General features: G+C 38.3%; 2 protein-coding genes across 2 annotated transcripts; one reads left to right on the top strand and one right to left on the bottom strand.

The window, feature by feature from the left end:
* Positions 1-4,817: 4,817 nt before the first annotated feature.
* Positions 4,818-8,307, bottom strand: LOC126623229 (thaumatin-like protein 1b). The gene is made up of 4 exons (XM_050292029.1): positions 8,112-8,307; positions 7,307-7,997; positions 5,240-5,342; positions 4,818-5,113 (listed from the first exon to the last, which is right to left on the bottom strand). The coding sequence occupies exons 1-3, from the start codon at positions 8,170-8,172 to the stop codon at positions 5,270-5,272; spliced, it is 825 nt and encodes a 274-aa protein (XP_050147986.1). The 5' UTR covers positions 8,173-8,307; the 3' UTR covers positions 4,818-5,113; positions 5,240-5,269.
* A 5,403-nt stretch (positions 8,308-13,710) lies between these two features.
* LOC126623227 (auxin transporter-like protein 2) lies at positions 13,711-18,390 on the top strand. The gene is made up of 8 exons (XM_050292026.1): positions 13,711-14,077; positions 14,169-14,354; positions 14,520-14,632; positions 14,769-14,952; positions 15,063-15,160; positions 15,626-15,833; positions 15,996-16,253; positions 17,827-18,390. The coding sequence occupies exons 1-8, from the start codon at positions 13,919-13,921 to the stop codon at positions 18,094-18,096; spliced, it is 1,476 nt and encodes a 491-aa protein (XP_050147983.1). The 5' UTR covers positions 13,711-13,918; the 3' UTR covers positions 18,097-18,390.
* The last annotated feature ends 3,274 nt before the right edge of the window (positions 18,391-21,664 follow it).

Raw genomic sequence — 21,664 nt, 5'->3', positions numbered from 1 at the left:
AAAAAAAAAAAACACACACACACACACACATGCAGAACCCATCCTTTCCCCTTCCCCGCAACCCATACCCCTTTCTTCGACAATCTCCAGATTCAACATCTCCTCACCTTTCTCAACCTCACACTCCACATCATTGCCTCCCCAATCCTCCGCACCAGATCCTCCCATTCACCTTCACCCACCTCCTCCACAGCCGTTACAGCTCTAAAGACGACCTCAGCGGAGTACACGGAACCCATTCCCACCACCCCCCCCGACCCCCACCTCACTCTCCTCCACTCTATGCACTTCCCATCCTATCCAAAAACCCACCCCCACCTCTGCCATCGTACTTCTAAAGGGCCGGCTCCGCTGCCCTCACTTCCTGCCATCTTCTTTCTCTGTTCCAATCTCTGCAAACCCTAATTTCAATTCTCTGTTCCAATCGACTGCCATTTGTGCACTAGTACTCTGGCGCCCCCAAATCACACCCTTATTTCTCTCTAATCCCTAAACCCATAAATTGTGCACCAAACTTTATCGTCCCTGATAATCTTCTCCTCAAAAAACACAAACAAAAATCTAGGAAACTCTCTCTATATATCTCTAGATTTCCGACGATGCCGAGCCGAAACTGAGGAGTCATAGCCTAGAACTGGGAGCCGGTGGTCCTCCAAAAGAAGCCCAATAAGGTCAGCGCCCTCCGTGACCCGAAGGCGGTGAACCACGTGATGCGGTCAGGTGCGTCGGTCCAGACCATCAAGAAATTCAATGGGGGCTCAAACAAGAAGGCAGGGACGGTGGTTAGCGTGAAGAAGCTCGAAGAGGTGGGTGAAAGCGAAGGGGGAGGATCTGGTGCGGAGGATCGGGGAGGCGGTGAGGTGGAGTATGAGGTTGAGAGAGGTAAGGAGAGGTTGAATATGGAAATTGTTGAAGAAAGGGGTATGGGTTGCGGGGAAGGGATAGGTTATGCGTATGTGTGTGTGTTTTTTTTTTTTTTTTAAATTTAGAAGATTAAGATTTTTTTTAATTGTTTTTTTTTGCCACGTGGCATACATTTGGCAGCCACGTGGCACAAATGTGGCAGCCACGTCAGCACTTAACAGATCAACGGATGGAAAATGTAACGGATGTATTATTTTGAAATAAAAGAGTACGTGAGGTATGAAAGTGAAATGTTTTAAAGATGTTGTATGGGGTTGTAATAAACCTCAAACCTGAGGGGCTACTATGTAATTTACCCAAAAAATTAATATAAGATGTTAACGTGATTTAACCGTGACCGTTCAAATAGGAGGGGAGGAAAAAAAAAAAAAAAAAAAAAAAAAAAAAGAGAGAATCCTACTTTATAGAAAAAATAATGATTTCATCCGGTTACTATTTCGTGCGGTGGGGCCTACTTAAGGAACATCTAATCTCTTGCCACGTCTGATAAAGTGACCGTTGATATGTTCCACGTGGGACAGTGGCGCTCGTGGTCCTTGCCAGTTGCTACTTGCTAGAGCAAATTATGGGGGAGGGCATTGGATTCCCTACACCTCTCTTCCTATTCATTTTTTTACTATTTAGAAGCTGAGAAATATTGACCTTAATAAATTTGAAGGGTAGGCCAAATTCCTATTAACGCACTAAACAGCACTGCACGGCACTCATGATAAAGTGCATCTCAAATGCGATCCACACATTTTCATTGACCCGTTTTCCAAAGGTATCTTATGTATACGAAAATTTGAAACCAGCGATGTAGCTTCATTGTAAATTAAACAATTTATTTTACAGTTGATTATTCTCATAGTACTACGAAAGTCATAACCACTTAAAATTTACAAATAATCATATCGAGCAATGCACTTATAATTGTTGTCAAGTTAAAAGTGCACAATGCAACTTAATTAAGAACAGTGTTCTCATAAAATCGTGTAGGATGATGTTAAGTTCTTTAAGACACGTCTAAATTATTCGTTTTTCCCTAAATAAAGTGTATGCCAGAAGAAAAATGGCCTGTCAATATTTAGAATACATCTCGATTGCATGTGGTGGAAAGATTTTTCTCTTCAACATACTAAGTCTTGAATTCAAACTCTCATTCTCTCTTTATTGTAGTTTAATAAGAACGTACCAAATCACTCATCCTAGAATAAAGAAGTGTGTTGTAGGTTCTTGATCTTATCCCGTCGGTCACATTTTCCTTGTAAAATATAAGGGCCAAGCTTGCATTTTTAATTTTTACTAAACAAGGGAAAGCTAATTGCATCAATCATTTGACTTATTTTGAACTTGTATTTGGATCCAAGCAATGGTATCTTTTGCATGTGATGATTTATGTTCTTCTATCTAGGGTTTGCATGAATGGGGTCCAAACTGCACGATTGCAGAGACCATTGAACCACCCACTGTGAGCTCTGAGTAATATAATTTGTCGATGAGGGGCTTTGGTGTTGGGGGAATATGAAAAAGTAAAGTGATGTTGTTTTTGATTTCTACCTTATGTTAAAAGTGAATTTCTTTCTTCTTTATTGGGTACAAAGGAGGCCAGAGAAGAGGGTCCTTCCTTTGTCTTCATTACAAAAGCATACTTTTCGAGGAATAAAAATGAGTGGTTTAGTATGCTCACAAGCTATTACTTTAGCTTGTTTTAATTTGTTATCTGATTGGATTAAAAATTTATTTAGTCATTAGTTCAAATATTATACGAGGTTCGTTTACCATATGAGATCGTAATGAATGCAATCACGATATGTATGTAACTTGATAATGATTTATACTTTAACAGAGAATAATCTATCCAATCAAACAACTAAAATTGCGTTTACTTGCATTTTAGTAGCCCCTTCTATGCCCCTTCTTATACAAAGCATATGGATCCACGGATGGCATACCCATTCCTACCATCTCAACCACTACCTTGCCTTACTTCTTCCTTCCTTTGTTAATTCAATATATGTCTCGATTGCGAATCCTTATTCTGATATTAGATTGCCTGCTATTCCTAACAGAGGCGCTGAATATCGTGAGTATTAGGATAACATATAAATATGCCTCTATCAATGTATTCAAATTAAAAAAAAGTTGGAATATATGACTTATGAGAGGCTAAACAATCACATATATAGTATTGAATATTTCATACAGGCCTTTTAAATGAAGCGATCCCTATTTTTTTGTTTCAAAAAATGGAGATTACGTGTGGAATTCATTGCACATCGAACTTTAACGATCCAAACCGTCTATTTTGAAGTCTCGATTCATAGATCATCTATGCAAAAATTTAATTCAATTCAAAACCATTTGCCCCTCTAATGGTCATGATGAAATTTCAATGTTTATTAGAATGCAGTGTTTGTCAATTTCTTTGAACTCAATTAGATGACTTAAATATTTCCGATTTGGCTAACATTTTGCAAGGTTATCTATAAGGTGCAACTTGAAAAATATACTGTTTAAATCGTTGAATTTCGATGTGATGTGGATTCCACAACTTATCCCTATTTTTGAAAAAAATGAAAATCCATTCCGTGAAAGAATCTAATATTGTTTCATATCAATTCCATTGCATAACAGGACACACAATACTATGTACAACTCTGAATTCTGTTGTGGGCTGTCTTCTTCTTTTGGCCATAAGGTGGTCTTTTACGTTTTCAAACTTTAACTAGCAAAAGCTTGCCACCTTTCACATGTCCTTACTGCTTTAGCAATTAGCAGTGTCTAGATTCATGTAACAAGCTTAGCTTGCATCCTAAATTTTGAAATAAAGAGTGAAGGACTACTGTTACCTATTTGACATCCGAATTAAACTAAACTTCAGATTGCAAATAATTGTGATTTTTTCACGAGGTGTAAAAACAAAGGGGTCCACGTATAAATGGGTTCCACGGTGTGCAAATGGAGAAAAAAGGGCTGTAGAAATCGTTTCCCTTCTCTTATTGAAGGCTATCACATGTTCTTAGCCAATTTGAGCAGTTCATGGTGACCCCATTCACATGTAACTTAGGATCCCTTTTATATATGATAGTGAAACACGTTCATGTAGTATTACTGATTCACGTGTTATAACGGATGAATTTAAACTTAATAATCAATTATGTTATAGCCTTAATAACCAATCCACAAGTTATAATACGAGTGAACATGCTACCTACATTAAGTACAATGACTATAAGAGGAAGACCCCTACAAAAAGAAGGGGACGTTAGGTTTGTTGGTAGATTTTAGTTTGGTAGGCACGTTAAAAACCCTAGGACCTAAGAGAAAACTAGATGAATGATACCATGTAATAATTACACGGATGATGCCGGATTAATTAACTCTAACATAACAAATTGGCTATTTATTTTTCATTCCGTAACAAAAAATGATAGGGAAACAACATTTCAAGCCATATTTATGCACCGCGTGATGTGACAAGATATATACATGCCATGTAATTAATGAGTTTATCTCATTAATCATTGGCTGTGTTTCAATTGCAAGATCACATTCATTATACATGAATGAGGTTAAAAATTGAGTTCTCCCTAACATTACTCTAACGTAACAACAAAAGGTACTGTTATTTAGTGGTTCTTGCACTGTTTTGTAATATCATTTTTCCTTTTTATATAAATATGTAAAAATTATTTCATTAACTAGTATAACACATTTCTTTCGACTTAAAAAAAAATTAAAAAAAATAATAAAAAAATAATAAAAAACAGAAAATAACTTCTTTTTTTGGGTCACCCACTTTTCATCTTGTTATATTTGAGACGAGTAGTTTTAGGGCCCAGAAAGCCCAAGACGCCATGTGCATCCTTCGATGTACATTGCCATCCAATCGTGGCAACTGCACAAGTGCATCACAAAAATTTGCAGCTTTTCAACTGAGAAATTCCGAGTTTCTCCCAATATTACAACTGATGTTTTGAAGTAACAAGTCATCAGAGGCAAAATTCGAACAGTCCTATGTATATATATGACTTCATAGGAGTGATCAACTACACAAAACTTATCTACAAGATTTTTGTGGGACGGTAGAATTTTTTTCCATTAATCCTTACCAGTGAACTAATAGCAAATGCAACGACGAAGGTCAGGCGGAAAGCTAGTCATCGACCTTCGAACCTGCCCAGCTGGGATTTGCAATACTGCCTTCCTGAAAATGTGAGCAACAAGGTTAGTCATAAAGCACGTAAAAGAGACCGAAACTGGAAACACCAAATATGTGGTGCTGCACATGCAGTAGAGGCTGAATGAACGATTAGAGGCATCCAAATCTGACCTGTGGAAGCACCCCGTGCATGTTGGCTCCTTAGAGGTACATCATGGTCTTGTTAACCAGTGGTAGTGGGGCCCCATCTTTTCGAGCTCCCAACACCTTTAGACTGAAAGTTCCGAACAAGGCACCAGTTATGTCATGAAGCCTTACTCAATTGCGTAACATGATGAACTCAACATATCCATAAGGTATTATTATAGACGAAATAACAGAGTTCTTTTAACTGTCTCAAGTACAATGCAGTAAGTTGCAGCTTCAAGAGGAAATGTACGAATACAAACAAAATCTTCCAGATTACAGCCAGTAAAAGAACAGAGCAAACACGACTTCAATAAAAAAGAGTAAACGATCCTAAGGGAAAATGTGATGAAGCGAATTTGAATACGAGTAACACTGAATCGCAGACAACCAATGGTGTAGTTGCATTGTTTTTTGGGTTCATTAATTTTGATGCTCAAAGGGTCCATAGGTCTCAGTGTTTTCCTCACGAACACTAGTGCAACTGTGCAACATGTCAGACTTTTATTGGGCTTACATCTATTTAGGAGTCCTAAGTGATTAAGAATACGGGATAGGAAGTAATAATTGATTATCCAGGATTACTTGATGGTGAAATAAAGAAATAATTAATGGGAATATCTATCCGATTAGGTCGTGGATTCTAGAGGTGCTAAATATATGTCCTAGGGTTTTCTTTAAGGGCAAGAAACCTAATACTCTCATCTATAAATATAAGCCTTAGGTCCCCGCTCTTATACACAATATTGTAGCACAAAACCCTACCCCATATAGGAGTGCATAAGGCGTGTAGAGAGAGTGGAAGATCCTTGCTTGTTGCTGCCGTTCATGATTCATCCTTGTGCTTCGGTATAATGGCTTCTCAAACTTTGTACTTTTAGTGTGCATATTATAGATTGACTTACACAACATCCCCAAATCACAAATAAACAATAGACAGGGCACAATCGTACATCGCCAATTTATACAACAACAACAACAACAACAACAAAGCCTTTTCCCACTAAGTGGGGTCGGCTATATGAATCCTAGAACGCCATTGCGCTCATTTGTGTCATGTCCAAAGTTTTCTTAGGGTCTCTTCCAAAGTTTTCCTAGGTCTTCCTCTACTCCTTCGATCAATTTACCACAGATATCGCAGCGCCAGTTCATTACATCAAGTAGTGCCAAACCAGACAAATAAACAAAATGATGCATTTGTCTCAGATGCAGAGATTTCTACATGTAACTACAATGTCTAAACCGTATTATACCTTCTGCTGTACTGACAACATTGTAAACATAAAAATTAGAGCTTAAACCCTAACTAACCAACTAGTTTTGTTCATTTAGAAACAACCCCACTTCTACTTCCAGCTTGTTGTCCGTCTTTAATTTTATTTTATGTTCTTGTGGCATTGAAATAACATATTGCTACGTTTTCGAGGCCGCCAAAAACGCTGCCATTAGCTCTACGCAACCTTTGGCGCATGAAAAGGTGCAAATTAGGGAGCTTGCACCCCGCACCTTCAACATCCCATCTCATTCCACAGCTCCAATAATTCATGGAGATAATTGAATTATATCCTAACAGGCCCTTTCCAGAGGGAACCCCATTTTTGAGTAAAAATGGTGACTACTTATAGAGCCCACTCCACGTCGAACTTCAACGATCTGAACAATCTATTTTGTAAGTCTTGATTCATATATCATCCTTGCAAAAATTCAATTTAATCCGAAACTATTTGTCTATTAAATTATCATAATAAAATTTCATTGTATCTGGTAGAACAAATTATTCGTCAATTTTTTTGAACTCAATTAGATGTCTCAAATATTTCCAATTTGGCTAATATTTTACAAAGATGATATATGAGATCCAACTTAAAAAATAAACAGTGAGCCCACAACAAATCCCCAATTAAAAAGAAAATGGGAATCCCTTCCAAAGGCCTCCTATATCCTAAAACCCTATACATATTAGGTTATAATGACGTTTTTTTGATAGTTTGACATGTTATGTATGGCATGAGCAAATTAATTGTATTAAAGCACATATTAGAAAAAGGTTACCTTGTATAAGGCAAGGGGCAGAAAATGATGACGTAGTCGGCGGAGGCGCACGTGTACGTACTCGTCTTGTCGTCGTACGCGAAGCTATACGAGCGTGGGCAAGCATGCTTGAAAAACAGCGAGTACGCCGACGGTTGACACGTGTCGGGCGTAGCGTACGCCTCACTACAACAAAACTGCGGATCCCCAAACGCCTCGCACGCGCTCCTACACGCCACGCTCCCCCTTCCGCTCTCACGCACCCTCAGCGCCCTGGGGCACTTGCCGTTCAAGTCGACGAGGCACCCAGTCGGACTGCATCCCCCTCTTGTACCTCCACGTGGCACCACCAGCATCGGCAAGTTGTACCCGTCCACCAAGCTGACGTCATAAAAATCCAATCCGTTGGTGCCGTTGAGCGTGAACTCGGCCAACGTAGCCGGCGGTTTCGCGCCACCTCCGGCACACTCGATTTTTCCCGAGCCGCAATCGGCTGTGACGCAGGAGAAGTTACCGGGCGAGTATCCGGTGCATAGAGTCCGAGCCCAGAGCCGACCCGACCAAGATTTGGGTACGGAAAGGGTCCGGGACTTGCCGGGTTTGAGCGCGAAGCCAGTGGGGGAGAGCGGAGCCGTGTTGGCGCCGGAAAGTATTCCGGGCCATACTTCGTAGCGGCACTTGTTGACTAGTTTGAAAGAAGCTGAGTTCACCTCTGCAAGAACCAAAAATTTTTCAATAAAAAATGAAATTTTGAGAATTGGGTTTTGATGTTCATGGAAAATTATGAATTGGGTCGGAGAGAGAATTTGAATTTAGAGTTAATTACCTGAGAAGAAAGAGAGGGCGACGAGAGCGACAAGAGAGGCAGAGAGTAGAGGACGATCCATCGAAGAAGAATGCCAAAGAACTTTACTTTTCTTGCGAGGAGAGTAGGCACAAAGCAAGAAGGATGATATATATTTTTTTCTTTTTATTTTTATTTTTATTTTTGTTTTGCTTTTTGGGTATTTTCGGTTAAAGAATTGGAACGGTATTGTGACTTGTGAATTTGGGCAATACATTATTATATTTGGCTTGTGATTATCCATTTTTAGTGACATTTTTAAAGCACCATCGCATCACTCTGCTGTCTTCGTGTGCACAATGGACCAATGTGCTAGGTGGGAGAAATTTGTACGAAAATGAAAGGAAACGTTAAGGCGACAATGTCTCAAATAAATTTATAAAAAAAACAAAAATAATTCACAAATTCATTTGAGATACAACCATTTTATCATTCTTGATTTATGTAAGTCATCGTTGGTTTTGTTGATAAATTGTGTGTGTGTGTGAGTATTGGTTCAACCAGGCTTTGAACGTTTGGCATTGTATGGGACCCAGAAAAGAAGAAGAAGAGAGAAATGCAGTTGTGAGAGAAGCAAGCATGAAGCGGCACATGGTGCGATGGTACGAGAGGATTCTGTAATCATCTGCATATATGACATATCTCAATTAGTAAATGCCACATTCATTCCTTCACTACCCAAACAATAAATACAAGTCACTTTCCGTAAGTGGTTTAAGGTCAATTTTTATAATCAATGATGGTATTTTGATTTCGAGTTAGCCCAACCGGTTGGAGCAGATATCTGAACAGAATGGACTGGCCGACGACGACTCGCTTGATCAGAGACCCGAGCTCCGGCCAAGTAAAGTGCAAAGGCCCAAGGGCCACTGGGTAGGCCACCGTGGGCGGGGTTGCTGTGGGTGCGCAGAATAACGAGAGAAATGTTGCGCGGTTTATTTCACACTTGGACCGCTAATAACTAGATGATCTCAGCCGTCCAATACATTTCTTTTTCATGGGCTGTGTATCACAGGCCTATTCAATTGGGCTTCACAAAATGGCCTATGAAAATTTGGGTCTTGGGCCATACTGAATTTAGTTTCGTAGTATCACCTTACAGGAAATTTAAAAGCTAGAAAAATAATTTCTCACTCTTTTATCCTTTTGCACTACTCCTTTTGTTTATATCGACGTGATTGAATTAATAAACACAAGCAAAGAGAACGACGAGAAATGGGAGTGTGAAATTTTTTTTTTCCAACCTTAAAAAGTGATCAAGGTGGAGTATTTCTAATTGGGATAAATTATCGTTTTATCCCAACGATCGACGATTCTCAATTACTTCTTTTCTTTTTCTTCAGTAAATTAAGGTCACAAACTATATTAGAATACGAATGTGGATTACCGTCTAATTTTTCAAGCTTCCTAATTCCATTGATCCAATAATTATATTTTGGACTGCAAGCCAAAATGGACAATGTTCTTGCACAAACCTTTTGTATCTATGTCAAAAACCACTAGCAACATCATACCAAATGTACGATTGTGTATACATTTGTCACCTTGGGCCAAAAAATTCAAACTAAAAGGCCACTACTGAGCTTAGAGACTCGGCTCAAAACAATATAAAGAGTATTCAACAAAAATATTAGATCCAACATACCCTTATACTTTTCCTTCCCCTTTTCATGGTTGTGCAATGTCAAATTGCAGCTTTAATGTGTTGCCCACAGCCCAAGGTGGCACTAAAGTTGTACACATTTTCTTTTAAAGAAAGGGTTCTTTGGCCCCAAAAATTGTTCTCAGAAGGGAGGGCCATAAAGCCGATCTACCATTATTGTGTTTTGGATATTATGTTATCTTCAATTCAATTATTTTGCACCAATAATAATAAAATTTGACCCACTTCTTGTATTTTGCTAATGGGGTTGACCCATATTTTCAATTGATCGTTAGCACAAAACCAAGGGACCCACTTGTTCTAGTTGAATTTCAGGTCAATATTGTAGGGTTTCCAAAAAGCCAAGGATATTCTCCGATGAGCACAAAAAGACAACCTTAAGAATTGTTCATGACCAGAACGAGAAAAAGAAGAGCAAAAGTTTGACCAATTATGGAGCTTTAATCATTTTGTAAGGATAATCCGTATGTAAGAGTTTAATTAAGCATATTTCCCTTAATCTTGGAAGAAAAAAGAAAAAAACAGAAGAATACCACATTCATGCAACATGCTTTCTGCTCATAGAGATACAAAGATTAATGGTGTTATTGTATAAGAATTGTTATTAGCATTTCAAAAATCTCATTTGGCACTTCAAACGTTATATAATTAGAAAGAAAAATACACTTGTGAGAGGTGTAGAATGAGATTTTTGACGTGCTAATAACAATTCACTATTGTATTTGGAGGGACATGATCTAGTTTCAAAATTTTAGATAAATTGTTAATCACGTTGAGTTTTGTCATAAAGTGCGGTCAATATTTTTCGTATTTCGAGACACATACTTAGCTAAGTACGTACTTGATATGATAGTATGTTAACCCAGTTCTTGCATAGTTGATGCAACATGAACTAAAAAAGGTTCAAGAAATTATTGTTCATGATAGGCTGACTTAAGCTACAAGGACCAGCTCGCGTGCTAAGAAACTTTACCACTCTTTGAATTACTTAGTTGCCAATTTTGGTGTTCCTCAACATTTTGAAAGATTTGGTTTCTTCTTAATCAGCATTACTGATTAATTAATCTCAATGATATGGCTTTTGTGTTTTGGTCCCCAACCTTAAAGACTCCAAAACATTTCTTGGCAACAAAATTCATAGCAATTGGCATGCTTTGTCTCTAGATTTGTCACACATGTGACGTTTCAAGAGAGGAGAATTTCAGAGACAAAATTAAAAGGGATAAACATGCTTTCTGCCTTTGTCTGGGTTTTAGCTTCTCGTCATACTAGCTATACGAATATTAGAATTAGTCTGAGTCGGTAACCTGAGATAATGGACATGCTTATACGAATAATGAATGCTAAATACAATCGAGCAAGCACGGTGATCTCACAATTGATGAATTCAGTAATATACATCGATAACTGGCAATTGTGACCTGGGATGTCTTATCGGGCACTTGGCTGGAGTTTTTTGTTAATTTCACATAACAAAACTATAATGGCCACCTAACTAGGGCATGATTTTTGATCTGATGTTGCTTTCAAACATTCTATCAAACCAGTACTCGACTGCTAGCACTGCTTGTTGATCTGACAGGGGAATGCAAACCCTAGATATCCATCTGCATACAGTACTCCTAGATCTCAAATCATACGATGAACAGCGGATACCATCATAGGGTCCGGATGATAAGATGTAATATGTGAGAATAATCTTGTAGAATATATGCAGAATCATATGGTGCCGAGGGCTCACAGTCAAAGGAGACACAAATCACAGGGAATGTTTCTGGTCCTAGAGACTAGAAAGCATGCCCAAACAAGGAATAGGATGTACGTGGGTGCCCAACAAAACCCATGAATATGTTGCCCTGCACCCAAACAAAACTTTTTACACCTGATGAATAACGTGGTGTGATTTCTTAATATCAGTAGCATACTGCATAAATGGGTTTTATCATTATTTGGTGGAAGATAATCAATAATCTCTCCAGGTGACTGTTGTTCGAATTCAAAATCTTCACACTGCTTTGAAAAGGGTGAAAAAGTTGAGAAAATTATATATGTTCTTGGTGTAATATTATTACTGATAGTTACCGAAATTAATGTTTCTCAATTGGTTAAAACACTGTAATATATATTTCTTAATATTCCTTTTTTATTTTTCGTTTATTTAATATTAGTCTTTATATGTTTTGTTTTTGTTATGTATTATTCAAGCATGGTTTAGGAAGGCTGTCTGTTTCAATTCACATGTTTGTGTTAATGGGGAAATTAAAGGACGGTCAAAGAATCTCATTGACGTATCAGAACCTGATATATATGTTCATATGCTAAAATACTTTGCTGCTAGGTTAGCCAGCAATTTGGTCGGTCATCACGGGGTGCAATATATGCCTAGTTTTCTTATATTTTGAGTAAAATACATCAACTAAATAAAAAAGGATCTAGTTGGTACGTAGTTCCTCTTGCAAGTACAAAGAGCTGAAAAATAAAAATAAAATCTTACACAGAGTCTAGACATATTACAAATCAAAGATTTGTGTTCTTCCATCAAATGCTTTACATATTATATTGTCGGACTACTAATCTAACATATATTCAAATAGGTAGGTTGTTTTAACTTTGCTGGAGAAGGTCTTCCGTTCAAGTCATTTAGCTCACAATTGTTGAATAATTAACTAAATTAAAATAGGTGATAAGCTATTTATTAATCTAGAAATATACTTCTCGTCTCATGTTAAAAGAAGTCTTAAGATATTAATTCCCGCAAGCCATTGAGAAAAATGCAGCAGTACTTAACTAATTAGGAGTGATAATATAAAAGGAGATGCTGTTTTCCAAGCGCATGCACATGATGCAGCAAGAAAAACTGTGGAGAGTGGTTTTTATATTGGCTACATATTTTGTCCACAAAGTGAATTATCTAGTGAAAACAATAAGGAACCATGTGAGAGACATTGTGGAGTGAGTAAATAAGTTTCGTCAACTGCAAAGAGGTGAGATTTCCAGTTGGAATTTGGACTTTTTTTAAGAGTAGCAGCGGTGGTGGTGGGAGTGGGAGTGGGGAGGTTCTGTTCTCGAGTCCACCACCACACCATACCAGAAAGCAATTGAGGGAAGAGGAGGTTTTGAGGTTGCCAATAGCAGCATAAGAGCCATGTGAAAAAAGCAGCTTTCTTCTTCTTGTAATGAGACCACGCCCGTTTGGCTGCAATCATGTGGTCTACTTTGTTATAATTTCCCTCCCTTCACTCTTTCCCTTGCCCCATGTCCACCTCCCTCCCTAAGCACCTTGATCTTCTACAACAATTATGAAAAAAGAAAAAGAAAAAATAACACTAGTTGCATTTTGGGTTTTACCATCTTACCCTTTTACCAAACCATATCTTTGCTCATTTTAATTTCCTTCTAAAAGCACTTCTAAAAAGTATGTACTTTATCCAATATTGGCTCTCCAATCTCAATGAATAGTAAGAAATGCATGCATGGGTACATGAGAGAGCACATTCCACACGAAATAAAACCTAGACATAAACTAGTTTCATGTAAGTTAACATTATCTTCATGCAATGTGTTGTAGAATGAAAACGTAGACATGAACTGGTGACATGTAAGTTCACATTATATTTAAGCTCTAATATAAAATGTGAGTGTAAAAAAGTTGTATGGCATGAAGGTGATTATGGATAGTAAACAAGGTGATTATGTAATTAAACAAGTGTAATAATTATCTAGCCAGCTCGGGAAGCGGGTAGACCCGCTCGTGCGGACAAGCCACTCACGCTCCACATAATTAATTAGTTTAAAAACAAAATTTTGATTAACTTAACACCACATATTAATTAAATATTATGAACTAAACAACAAAAATTCCCCAAATTTTTATTACCAAAAAGGGCCCGAGAACCATCAGATTTCGTCAAAGAGAGAGAAAGGTAGAGATAAGGGAGGGAGGGAAAGAGAGAGAGAGGGGGGGACTTTCTCAGGCTTCGAGAACCAGAACCCACCTCGTGTCTTGTATATATATACCCCTACCGTCACTCAACTTACCCACCATTTAAATCAAAACCCACCTCACTCCTGCATTGAACAAATAACAAAAACCCAGTTTTTAGTTCAACCCATTTGAGAAAAGGCAATGGAGTCATCAGATAAGGTGGTGGAAACAGTGATAGTAGGAAATTATGTAGAAATGGAGGCAGATGGGAAGGCCAAGAGCTTCAAGAGCAAGCTCTCCAAGTTCTTCTGGGATGGTGGGTCTGCTTATGATGCTTGGTTCAGCTGTGCTTCTAATCAGGTTTGTGAAAAGTTTGTGTTTTTGTAGGAAAGAGGTTATCCTTATTTTTATGTTTGTGAGGTGTTTGTGTTAATGTCTGTGTGTTTTGCAGGTGGCTCAAGTTCTGCTTACTTTGCCGTACTCGTTCTCGCAGCTGGGAATGCTCTCTGGGATTCTCTTCCAGCTTTTCTATGGCTTGCTGGGCAGCTGGACTGCTTACCTTATTAGCACACTCTATATTGAATACAGAACAAGAAAAGAAAGAGAAAAGGTTGATTTCAGAAACCATGTCATCCAGGTACAAATTTCAACTCACTCTCTATTCACAAATGTTTCCAATAACGCGTCGTCTGATGTTATGCTGCTAAACTGTGAATCTTTACGACGTGCTCCAGACAAGTTTTTTGGCCAAATTCTGACATGGGTTTTTGATTTTGGTGTCAAATTCTTTTATGGTGCTTAGTGGTTTGAAGTTCTTGATGGGCTGCTTGGGAAACACTGGAGGAACGTGGGGTTGGCATTTAACTGCACATTTCTTCTGTTTGGATCTGTCATTCAGCTGATAGCTTGTGCAAGGTACCCAAGCATCTCTGACCCCTACCTTTCATTCCATCTGCTTTTTTAAATCAAATCTCCCACTAAATATCTAATTTTTTTTAATAATTTCCATGCAAGTGTGGGCATCTTTCTAAATGTTGTTGTTAATTTGCAGTAATATATATTACATAAATGATAATCTGGACAAGAGGACTTGGACTTACATCTTCGGAGCTTGCTGTGCCACCACTGTCTTTATCCCTTCATTTCACAACTACAGAGTTTGGTCATTTTTGGGCCTTGTCATGACCACTTACACTGCTTGGTACCTTACCATTGCCTCCTTCCTCCATGGCCAGGTAAATAAATTTGGTAACTTTAACCACCTAATTACCCTACAAAAACTCCATACGCGTTCATTGCTCATGGTAATTTCGGTGTAGTAAAACTGTGAAAATTTTGATGCTAGGTTGAGGGAGTGAAGCACTCTGGTCCGACTAAGGTGGTGCTATACTTCACTGGGGCCACAAACATTCTCTACACTTTTGGAGGACATGCTGTTACTGTGTAAGACACAACCCTCAGATATTGGGTTATATTTTTTCTGCATTTTAATTTATGTTTTACACATTTAATTAAATCTTAATTTTTCAACATCAATCCAGCCCAGGACAAACTTGAAATGTAGTAAACAAATTACACTGTTTTTTAATTACTGATAAAAGAAAAACCCATGTCTTTTTTTTTTTAATTTACAAAATTTACATATGTCTATCTAATTTTTTTTAATTTTTGATACTATTTGATGGGACAAAAATAAGCAGAGAACAAGGGGACATGATCTAATGACCAATCCTTTTCAAGAAAAATCAAATCTTCTTGTTTCCCCTGCACAGTATTTAGTTATTGACCACTATTTTTTCAGAAATTTCCCATGATACCCTCATTTCTTTTAGAAAATGATTATTAATTGTTGATGGTGATGAAGAATTTTATTTGATTAATTTTGGTGGGGGGAAATTGAAATTGCAGGGAGATCATGCATGCGATGTGGAAACCTCAGAAGTTCAAGGCCATATATTTATTTGCTACCCTGTATGTGCTGACATTGACCCTTCCCTCTGCATCAGCAGTGTATTGGGCATTTGGAGACTTGCTTCTTAACCACTCCAACGCTTTCTCTCTCCTCCCTAAATCTCCCTTCAGAGACATGGCTGTCATTTTAATGCTCATCCACCAGGCATGTACACATACACATAACTCATTACGCTCTCCCGATACACTTATGTTGTAAAATCTGACTCGTTGCAGTCTAGATTCGCGCTTTACGAGAGAACATTTGCTTGAGTGTTTATTGTTGAATTCGTGTGATCTAAATTATGGGTTTTGATGTGTGTTGCAGTTTATAACATTTGGGTTTGCATGCACACCACTATACTTTGTGTGGGAGAAAGCCATAGGCATGCATGAATGTAAAAGCTTGTGCAAGAGAGCAGCAGCAAGACTGCCTGTGGTGATCCCAATCTGGTTCTTGGCCATCATCTTCCCATTCTTTGGACCTATCAACTCCACCGTTGGATCACTCCTAGTCAGCTTCACAGTCTACATCATCCCAGCTCTGGCCCATATTTTCACTTACAGATCAGCTGCTGCAAGAGAGGTACCCCATTACACCCTCACACATGCTTTGCATGTACATATTTACCACCTTTAGCTGCATTGCATAGCATGTATGATGTCCAAATCTGCAGCACCAGATTGAAATTTTTGACCAAACAAAAAAATAAGGACTGTTTTCAGAAACAAAAAAAATAAAGACTAAATTTTTTTTCCCTCCTCTTTTCATGCTCTTCCATCTTCTCCTCTCGCATTCTTTATTTTATTTATTTTTATCTATAAAAAAATTAATAGAAGATGTTGACGTGGTTTAACTGTCATCGTTCAAATGCGAGGGGAGGGAAGGGGAGGGGAAAAAAAAGAAAACTAATGAAAATGACTTTAAAACTTTGAGTTTTAACGATAATAACGAAATAAAAGTTAAAATGAATAGTATTAAAAATAATTTTTTAATGTAAAAATATGATTTTTCGTTAAAATAAACCGTACAAAATTGTTTTTGTTAAAATTCTTAAAAAAATAGAAATGAGAATACTACTTCAAAAAATAAAGCCATTAATCAATAAGATAATCATTAAAAGAATAAAAATTTAATTAAAAAGAGAGAGAGAGAGAGAGGAACAGAGAGGTAGCGTGTGGTCACAGTCTAGCAGACCAGACCCGGCTATCTCTCCTCCATATTTTAACCTGTAAATTGTATGATCAATTTGGATAACAGGGGAATTCATTATTTTCTACTTTCGATTTCCTAATCCAAGAGAAAAAGCAATAAATAATAAATATGAATATGTGTGTGCGTAGAGTTCAGAAAAGGCACGAGATTCTTGCTGCACCAAGGGTCAGAATATCGGTATCGTACCTGATACAGTATTGCATTGATGCTCCTTTATCTGAGGAGGGAACTGGATCCTCTTCTGAGCTCAGGATATGGATCCTCCTGAGCAGCCTATCCGAGCCGTTGAAATTTGATTCAACGACTCTAAACAAAGAGTTCATCTAAAAGTTATAATAATTACAACCGTTGAATTAAATTTGAACGGTCCGTATAAACTGTTCATGAGGATTCCCATCCTGAGCTCATGAAATGATACAGTTACTCTGGGGAGTACTCTGAAAATCACCAACTGGGTTTTGCCTTTTATTGATAGTTGATGCATTACATGTGCCGTACTCTCTGCACAGTTAAATACCCATGCCAACTGTATGTGGACCCTTTGTGTTCAAGCAGAGATTCTTCTCTAGGGTAAAATCACTTTGTTGGTTACCGGTACCAATTTACAGCATGTGGTTTAGGGTTTACGGCATGTAGGGTTTAGGGTTTACGGCCATAAATTCCTAAACCCTAATAGCGGTTTATACTTTGGCATTATCGATCATGTGACGGTTTTAGGGTTAATATGTCTATGTTTTGCTAATATGATCAATGTATTGAAAATGTATAAAAAAGTGTAGATTGATATCCGGTACCAGTCTCAGACCCATTTTTGTGTAACTGTGTATACAGTGTTTTTTTTGGTATGCTTAACTCGGATAGAGCAACAAGCTTTTTGCAATGGTTTTTTTTACTAATCACAATTTGAGTAATGTTTTTGTGATGAACGGTTGTGATGATGCAGAATGCTGTGGAGAGTCCCCCAAGGTTCCTAGGAGGATGGATAGGATCATACACAATCAATGTGTTTGTGGTGGTGTGGGTGTTTGTAGTTGGATTTGGATTCGGTGGGTGGGCGAGCATTACGAACTTTGTACACCAGATCGACACATTTGGCCTCTTCACCAAGTGTTACCAATGCCCTCTGCCGCCGCCGCCCACGATCTTCAACACAACCTCAGCTCCTCCTCCTCTCCACCACCTTCTGCCTCGTAATCACTCCCATACCCCTTAATTCATTCACTCCCACTTTTGATTATTCCGTCCCAAGTAGTATGCCCCAATGGACACAACAGACTTAGAGTTGAATGTGAAAACCCATGGAGAGAGATGTTTGTGGCCTAAATTACCACTTCCACCCCTTCCAAGTACACAACCCCTATTCTTCTTTTTAAATTTTCTGCCTTGGTTGTTTAGGGTTTAGGGTTATTGCCATGAGTCAAGAAAAAGGGGCAACAAAATGTATGAAATATTTTGAACTTAAATTTCTTATCTTTGTTATACAATGATCAACTGGTTGTCCTTCAAATCCTTATTTGGATTGCATTACCATTTCATTAGAAACTTTTAAGTCCTTTCAAGTTTCAAATTCAGAATGGTATTTCGTTACGGTTTCTAAAAAATAAAAAAATCTAATGATGAAAGAGATCTATAACTCAAATGGTTCAAAGCATTATTTGTATATATCTGAACTTATGCGATTGATTTCATTTTATCTAGAATACCCGCCTTGTAAAAAAATAACAAAATCAATCTAGTGTGACAATGTGGAAAGAGGATAATCATGGATGCCAATTATGAAAGTGAAACACATACTAGGGCTACGGTTATCATGAAGGCACCTTCACGAACCGTCATGACTCATGAGCACACTTTGTTAATCTTTTTTCAAAACAGAATAAGTTGAAAAATGAGCAGTACAAGAGGAAGAACTAATGATCAAAATGTTTATATCCTCCCATTTTCCCTCCATTAATAACATGAAATGAATTATTTACAGTACCTGAGATCTTTTTAGATGTAATTTGTTAAAAGAGAAATAAAAGTAGGACTCTCTATAGACTTTTTGCCACCTCAGAGTCTAAAATCAGTTCCTGAGCCAATATTATAAAACATTGTGCAAAAACATGAGGTGATTGAGAGTCCATAAAGAGTTCCACTTTTGAGAAGGTCATCTTAGCATTTCTCTTTATTAATTTGAACAGTACCCTACTGTCATATAATCAAATTTAATGGAGTTGACACTTTAACAGAAGGTAAGTCTACAATAAATTGAGACACATAATGCAAGAGTTATAAGTAGATAACAACCTTCCTTCATCTTCACAAACCAAAACCAATGCGATACATTATGGTGTAATGTTCTCTTGTATGTCTTATGTTGTCATGAAAATACGTAGAATTCGAGACTAATTAATCAGATGTTTATAGTAAGAATCAACTCAATTTAGGGTTTAAATTCACAATACTTAAAACCTTGAACCCTGACTATCACGAGTAATGTTTTTGTTTGTCATAATTATGATGTAATAAAAAGCATACATCTTGTCTCGAAATTTATTGTTTATTTATTTTACAGTTTGAAAAAAATTGATTTCAAGGGCATTTTGGTCATTTTAAATTTTGATTTTGTGTTTGGAGGTGGGTTTAGAATAGATGGATAGAGCACAAAGTATTTAGGCGCAAATTGTTTGCGAATCAGAGTTGAAACGAAGAAATTACAAGTGTTTATACCATATTTAGGGCCTCGTACTTAGATCTCGTACAAATACTCGGGGGACTTAAATGTAATCATGTGATAAAGGAATTGGCAAATATGTAATAAGTGAAGAGCCCTTATTCTATAAAAGAACTCCCCACCCTCGCAATTAGGGGAGGCCATTTCTGAAGCCTTCTCACCCCTCTCACATCCCTTCTCATATTCAGAGGTTCTCTCCCTCATCCTCTCAGAGAAATACATAATCAGTGTGGACGTAGCCCAAACCTTGGGGTGAACCACGATACATCTTGTGTTATTTACATTACTTGCAGATTCATGGTCGAATTTACATTGTTCTAAGACCTCCGGTTTTGTGCATCAACATTTGGCGCCGTCTGTGGGAATCGACACGAAAAGCTGTGTCGATTCTCTCTCATTTTTTCACCTCCGCCGTGAATCTGCAAAATCCGTTTCAAATCTCCAAACACCACTCAACACAACTCAAGAAAACCTCAGCTCATCGTTGTTTATTTCACAATGAGCTTCTCTGCTACTTCAATCTCTACCGTCCATCACAACATCATCACAAGCTGGTGCTCGATTCCGGTTCTCCGACGACCTCCAAAGGCTGGGCTGTCCTCAACCTAGGCTCTGTCAAAGTCCCATGACGATTTTTCCTCATAAGTGCTTGCACTGCAGGTGTTTTTGGCAAGCGCCTAGAAGCAAGAACTAAAATTTGAAGTCCAGGGAATTGTAAAGATTGCGTTTGGCTCGCGCCAGGGAAGCTGAAGATAGTTTCACTCTGTCTGTCGCTGGAGCTGGTGCTGGATTCCGGTTCTCCGACAACCCCCAAAAGCTGGGTTGTCTTCAACCTAGCCTCTCATTCTCCATAATTTCATGGATCTCAAGATCCGAAACCGCGAGCTATAGGTTCCCCCAAGACCGAATCGCCTGAAGCCCCTAGATTCAACTGCTAAACACTTCGACAGGTTCGGAGAAAATCCGGACTCATCCCTCGGTCTCTTCGGGCAAATCAAGTGCCGCAAGAGGTTGAATTTCTGGTCTCTGTCACAAATCGTCTCTGTCAGATATCTTGCTGTCTGATTAAGTCAGCCCAGCCCAATTTGGCTGCAAGCCTTTGGGTCAGGGCAGTAGCAGGCTTAGTTCATGGGGACTTTCGCATTGATAATCTCGTGTTTCATCCTATAGAGGATCGAGTGATTGGCATTCTCGACTGGGAATCATCTACTTTTGGAAATCAAATGTGTGATGTTGCTGATAGTTATTTGCCTTACATCGTGGACATGGTGGCTGAAGTTGGTGAAGGTTTGGAACACACTGGGGGTTCCAGAAGGGTTTCCTTCTCAGGCAGAGTATGTAGCAGAATACTGTTCTTCATCTGTAAGTCAACAGTTCCAAGAGCAGCAGTAATAGTTCACCCTCGTAGGCCATAAAATAGCTCGCATATCAAAACACACCGCCTCAAGCTCCAGCTTACCAGATTCAATCTTTGCCTGGTCCTGTACCTCATTCATGTGAGCATGCATGTGGAGACCAGCGAGGAGAATCATTTGAACGGGATGGAGAATCATGCGAAAGCATATGGGGGACAACGCAAAAGAAAAAGAAAAAGAAAAAGAAAAAGAAAAAGGGGCCTCGGGAGCACATGAGAAACAAAAGGAAAAGAGAAAGCAAAAGAAGAAAGCAAAAGAAGAAAGCGAAAGCAAAAGCAACGCAGACTGCTTTATTTATTTTTTGAATGATGTAATTTATTTTTATTGTCTTTCGGAGACATCTATATAAACTCCATCAGAGGGTAATATGTATAAACCCCATCATAGGGTAATATGTATAAACCCCATCAGATGGTAGTAAAAAAAAAAAAAAAAGGCAAGCCTAAAATAATGAGCTGCAATGTCATGTGGTGGGCGAAGACCCATATACCCAAAAGAACCAGGCCCTCTATTATCACCAACCAGGTGACCAAAAGTACGCCCAATACTCCAAAAATTATTCGGCAACCTGCCGCTATTACCACCAACCAGGTGATGAAATGTACAACCCGTACTCTAAATATCATTTGGCAACTAGCCATTCATACCAC

This window comes from Malus sylvestris, chromosome 5 (genome assembly GCF_916048215.2).
Source record: "Malus sylvestris chromosome 5, drMalSylv7.2, whole genome shotgun sequence".
Taxonomy (NCBI): Eukaryota; Viridiplantae; Streptophyta; class Magnoliopsida; order Rosales; family Rosaceae; genus Malus; species Malus sylvestris.
Note: the sequence above shows the minus strand (reverse complement) of the source record. Positions and strands in the feature narration are given on the sequence as shown.